The sequence below is a fragment of the Nematolebias whitei genome, chromosome 19 (assembly GCF_014905685.2).
Source record: "Nematolebias whitei isolate Nwh7 chromosome 19, NemWhi1, whole genome shotgun sequence".
NCBI classification, from domain to species: domain Eukaryota; kingdom Metazoa; phylum Chordata; class Actinopteri; order Cyprinodontiformes; family Rivulidae; genus Nematolebias; species Nematolebias whitei.
In genome coordinates, this window is record NC_056516.1 from 12,650,314 (window position 1) to 12,656,664 (window position 6,351).

General features: G+C 38.0%; 1 protein-coding gene across 2 annotated transcripts in view; it reads right to left on the bottom strand.

Moving 5' to 3' along the window:
- gmeb1 (glucocorticoid modulatory element binding protein 1) overlaps nt 1-3,693 on the bottom strand; it is a 25,016-nt gene extending 21,323 nt beyond the window's left edge. For both annotated transcript variants that reach the window (XM_037693678.1, XM_037693676.1), the window contains exons 1-3: nt 3,538-3,693; nt 2,316-2,368; nt 2,115-2,230 (exon numbers count right to left, since the gene is read on the bottom strand). In XM_037693678.1, coding sequence (XP_037549606.1) covers nt 2,115-2,230; nt 2,316-2,368; nt 3,538-3,659 — 291 coding nt within the window. In that variant the 5' untranslated portion in view covers nt 3,660-3,693. The remainder of the gene's footprint in view (nt 1-2,114; nt 2,231-2,315; nt 2,369-3,537) is intronic.
- Nucleotides 3,694-6,351: the final 2,658 nt, after the last annotated feature.

The following is a 6,351-nucleotide window of genomic DNA, read 5'->3' on the forward strand; positions in this document are numbered from 1 at the left end:
AATAGAATAGAATAGAATAGAATAGAATAGAATAGAATAGAATAGAACCAGCCTTTATTGTCCCACGGATGGGAAATTCAAGTGTAACAGCAGCAATAGATAAAAAGATTTCACACAAAAGTTCCTAAATGTTAATAAACAATACAATGTATAAAAAATAAGATAAACAATATCAATAATAATGTTCAATATGTGTTGGAACATTGAGAATGGCAAACTATTTACAAATAATACAGTAGTACAATTAGCTTGTAGCTTCGCTACTTTGCTCTCGAAGATTAACACCACTTGTGCACAGTTTCCAACTCAAAAAAAGTATCGATTAAATCTGACAGCTCTGATTTTACTTCAGACACAGCATCGTTGTGGTTAGCCGGTAGAAGTCAGATCGCTATCGTAGGCTAAATTTCTATCGTTTCTACCGTATACCGTTTATATCGCGCATTCCTACAAGACACTGAACCTCTCATCGCCTCTGACGTGTGTCCCATCGGTGTATGAATGTGATCTAAAGCTCTGATTAGTCTCTTTAGAATGATTTGTTCAATTAGCTTTGTATAGATCTAGTAGAGTGCTGTATGAACGGGTAAATGAGGACACAGATTGTAGTGGAAAGCTCTTTCAGTGTCTTGAAATAAGATAGAAAGGCGCTGTACAAGTACAGTCCATTTACCATTTACACAACGATTAACTTTTGGACACAATCCATTTCAAGATGGCCTCCACAACCAACTGTCCTTGGAAAACACACAAAATGACTATATTACACCAAACCTTACATATATTGAGCTAAAACCTAATGTAGTACTAGCCGAGAGTTATTAACAACATACAGTCACATTGTGTATAACATTATTTTCAAGGTTTAACCTAAATAGCTACAATTAAATAATCTCTAACATAAAATGATCTTAGTTTAAAACTAGCATAAAATATGGTAAGACAATTTCATTCATTCAACCTTTATTTATTCAGGTTAATCCCACTGAGCCTCGGGGACTCGTTTACAAGAGAGACCTGATTTTAACAAAGAATGATGACAACAATGGACAATCATAAAGGACGCATACAATTTTGTTTTTTAACTAGTGACAATAAAGTGGTAATTAAGAGCATAATTCAAAGTAAAAGTAGCAAAAAACAGCTAGGTTGTAAGGCAGTGTAGAAAACTCAAAACAGGAACATGTTCGGTTCTTGCCAGGAACTTAACAGATGTTTGAAGCTACTTAGAGAGGTCAAGGTTGAGAGCTTCAGGTCTTTTTGTAAGATATTCCAGGAAACAAGAGTGAAGGAGGAGGTCATTTTACCTAGTTCAGTCCTCACTGAGGGAACACTGCAGGTAATAATGTTCTGAGAGCGCACGCTGTAGCTGCACTCACACAGAGACATGTAGGAGGAGATGTATGAAGGCAGCAGACCAAGAAGTGATTTAAAGATGAAAATGTACCAGTGAGAGAGTCCGTGTGAAGTTAATGATGACCAGTTAACCAGTGAACATAAATAATTTGATTATGGTAGCAAAACTGTCCCAGTGTAACCCAGTGAAAGTGTAACCTCTATATTATACAAAACGTTTTTCTCCTATTTCAACTGGAGTATTATGTCAGAATTTTTAATTCAAATCAAATTAGAAATCCAGTCCAGAAAGCAGTGTACCCGTCTGTTTCAATTTAGAGATCAAATGAAAAATACTCCCCTTTTAGGTGGGGGTAGATGTGAGGGTGGGAGGCATCTGTTCCCTGATGTATTAGACGTGACTGTTTTTCACGAAACACAACCTCGACACGTGGGAGGAAAAAAAGGCGACAGGTTTGTGCACAATTTTTGAACATTAAGTACATGTCCTATTTGTTTACAGAAAATGTCATGCTATTTGTAACGTTTGTGTGGTTAGCGATTCAGGAAATGAATGTCCGCCCCACTAATATTTTTGCTCAGGAGCTGCTGCTGCTTTTACTAACCGTAAATAATACTGGTGGAACATTTTCACTTATTTCACCACACTGCGGTGCTTGAAAGTTTGTGAATCCTTTAGAATTGTCTATATTTCTGCAATGTAATCACAACGCCCTTCAGTGTCAACCCAAGCTTACAGAAAGGTGAAGAACACCCACCTTTACACATTTCACGTTGATTCCTGGGCACACAAACTTCTTCACAAGCAACACAGCTTTACAGTCGCCGCAAGTTATGGGACAGCCGATTTCAACATCCTCCCCCTCAGTTTGTTCTATGAGAAACAAACACATTTACTGAGATGTTACACGCAAAGCGTGGGCATCACTTCATCCAACAAGTTTTCAACAGCCTCTTACCTAGATGATCTTCGACCGCCATGATGGCTGCATCTGTTTCAGAAGACTCATCTCTGGAAAGAAAATGCAGTTTTCACTGCTCTTTAGAATAAAACGCAGTTATCTACAGAGCACCCCACCCTCACCCCCGAGAGTCATGGCAGAAATAACATTTATGATTTTAAAAAAAGCATACCCACAGATTTATAATATGTTCCCTCCGTTTATCAAACCGTGACGTTTTGTCTAATGATTGTGTTGATACAGTCTGACTCTACAATTTGTAGACCGTCCACACTCTGGTGTTGCACTGGCTTTGTTTCTTCATCCAAACTGAAAACGAAACATGGCAGAACACTTGGACACAAGAGCTGTTGCCACGCCATATGTACAGTAAGCTAATCTGTTGAAGTTAAGGGAATGGATTAGAAATCTGTGTGCGCCGGTTACATTCTTACAAGCTGAATTTCAGTTTAGCTCATGAGCTCTGCAGAGGTCTGTATTTGGAGACTGCCCAGTAAGGCAGCACCTATTATTATCCACCTAACAAGGGTTTCTTAACTTTATATCTTACTCTTCTGCCAACTTTAATTCGGTCCGAACCGCAATGTGTACCCCCACAAATGTTATATCAAAACGACTGACTCAGCACCGTGACGTGCCATTACTTACATTGGTATTTTGAGTTACCATGGCGACGTAATTTGCAACAAAGACGCCATTTTTCCTCATTCAAAATGCCTGACGGATCTCAACAGCTTCTGTTATAACTCAATCATTTGATATATTGAGCTAAAATTCTGATCATAGCTGAGAGTGAGTTTTCATACATTTCTAATGCAAATCCAAAATATAAGATGGCCGCCTGACCTAAAAAGGAAAAGTACTATGAATCAGCTAATTTTAAAGATATTGAGATAAACTTTTGTGTGATGATAGATGAGAATGTTTCCCATCACATACTGAATCCAAATAAATAAATCCAAGATGGCCACCATAGCTTAAAAGAAAAAATGACTTTTTTAATTATTTTTTTTTTTTTTTTTTTGCCATATTGAGCTGATAATTGGGATAGTGGTAGATGAGAGCGAACCCCAACACAGTCCTGTCAAATCAAAATGTTAAATTGGCAGCAGCGTGACAGTCCCTGTCACAAGTTTCTCCAGGAGCTTTCTAATTCTCTTAATCATGTGTGAGTTTCATGTTCACTTTAAACATGAAGGGTCCTGGACTTGGTACATACCCAGTGGTGATTGGCTGGAGCTGGAGGATGACCTGAGTCTTGTTTGGGTCATTGGATACATCATCAGACTTCACCACTACCAAGTCCCCTATAGACACTGCCACCTCCTCAGTGTTTGCCATCACACTCACAAAGGGGCACTAGAGGGGCGAGCCGCGTACATGCAACATCTGTCAGGAAGGTTAATCACCTAAAAAGTCACAAATATGTTATAAACCTTTAAAAGTGTCTTTTGAACATTCTTTTATGGGTAATATTAATATTCAAGCAAAAACATAACATTAAAAATACTTTGAAACAAAAAGCAGCTGTGCAAGAGTTATCGCTATATACCATATTTTTTGCTGTATAAGTCACAGTTTTTTTGCTTAATTTACATGCCCTGTGACTTATATGCCAAAGCGACATATTTATGGATTTCTTTCCATATTTATAAACCAATTTTTGGCTGAGATATGACCGTTTTCATTCATTCTGACTGAAAATATTGAACACTACCATTTTCAGCCACTAGATGGAAGCAGAGTAGTAAGGCATGCCATTGTGTTATGTAATAAGTAAAAGTGGCTATTAATGACACATTCAGCTTGCCATAACCTGCTACCGTCATCTGCCTGGAGCAACCGAATCAGCTTAATTTCGCTGCGTCGCCCCGGCGAAATGCAGCTGATTTGACCGTCAAAGTGCATTTATTAAGTAAAAGTTCAACTGAGACACACCTTTACTATAATTTCGAGCAAACAAATAATTGTCTTTAAATGTTAATCCTGTTAAATTCTTGTTAAAAGTCCGTGAACACTCCCGAGGCCGCCATTTGGCAGCCCATTGATTTTTGGCACAGCGGCCCACATTTCCGGGTTGTCAACAAACGCGACGCGTCATCGTTGACGCATAATAGATGCGACGTATACGGCAAAGCGACACATTTATGGATTGTTCCACTTTATTAGACATATTTGGACTGATGCGACTTACAGGGCGGAGCGACGTGTACGGCAGAAAATACAGTGGTTATATTCCAAATACTTGAAAACAGCTTTTGTTCTACATTTACTGATGGGAGGAGACCCCACTAAATTATCAGATAATCTCTCAACTGTATTCTTGCTAAGGTTTTAGAAAAATTGATAAACCCTCAATCAAGAAGTATTTGGATTATTTCAACATCTTATCTCCCCATCAATCTGGTTTCAGGGAACAACAGAGCACAATGACTGCTAGTTGAAGCACTGGATGCTAAGGACTACTGTGCTGCCTGCCTAAAGCTTTTGACGTCATAAACTCTCTGAAAGTGGTTTCTCAGAGAACACTAGTGGTTGGTTCTCCAATCATCTCTCAGACTGGAGGCAATGCGTTCAACATAACGCTACTTCTTCCAGCTATCTGTTAACAACGGTGTACCACAGGGTTCAGTCAAAAAAACAAAAAGCGCTGCTGTGGTCTGTACTACTCAAGACCTTCACCATATGTGACAGACGGTTTAAACAATGAACAGGGAAGGGCGTTTCTTTCATTTGTAGTTTTGCAACACACTTGATAACTTTATGGTGAATAGTGGAGGACAGAAAATGTGAATACAAGTTAGGAAGACTGTTTCAAGACTTCAAGTGTTAAAACAGGTTTAAAAGTAGCTGTTTTGTTACGAGGTGGACAAAGCTCAAAAGTTTTTCTGCCAGTATCGGTAATCGGCTTTAGCCTTCCCCTCCCAATATTGGAATCAGCAATAGCTAAATTTACCATATGGGTCAGGCTCTATTCTGTAGCCCCCACATTACATGAACTATGTCATGTAAAATGGACATGGTGTAAGGGTTTAAATAATATTATGTGTCGTGTTTCTCCTACCATTATACACGCAGGGCCCTGTCAACAGGACTGAGCGTCCTGCCTACCCAACCGACACACTCCCCGTGGTGCTTTTACCTTTTAGCTACTAATTAATTTGATCTTTCAGCTGTTAGCTAGTTTCAGCTAAACAAGTGGTGTGATGCGGCAAAATTTGGTATAGATCGATACCAAATAAATACAGGTCCAGTATCACCGATATGATACTTTTAAATAATTGCGCTGAATTTTGATGACGTTTAAGTGTTTTGTTATTTTTTCCTTCTTATCATTTATTAGTCAAAACCCAGGATAGGATTAAAAATACTTTATTATAATAAAAGTTTTTTTTCTGAACAAATAGAACAGTAACAAAAGTTTCCTCATACTTTGTGATGGTTGATTTTTCCTTAAACAAAGTGCACAAAATGATCACTGAAGAATAAATTAAAACATTGTGTACAGAAACGATGATAATTAAATAAAAATTATCCCTTCATTGAACTCCTTTTCTGGATTTTTTCTTCTTAAATAAACAAACTGTACAAAGTTATCACACTGCAACAAATGTTATAAAACTGTAAAATATATTTAGGATATAAAGGAATAAAACAAATTTTCTCCTCTTTGGTGAATTTCTTTTCTGGGTTTGAAAAAACAATTACAAATTAATAATAATTAGTGAAAATACAATAAATAAAGTGTAAATAACAAAACAACTCCAAAGCCTTGGGTTCAAAGAAATATTCCCAGCAGCCTCTCTGTGGGTCCTGCCTGCCTTTGCAAAGTGACAGGAGCGACACTTACACACACAGTCGGCTCGTCTTTGATGAAACCGCAGCACTGCATACACCAGAGAACCTGAAGCTAAAGTATTGATCTCATCACACTGGTATTGATCAATATCAATATCCATGTTGGTATCAATATTATCAATATCTGGCTCGATCCGCCCGCCACTACTTGTCACTTCTGTTCTACTGGTTTTAG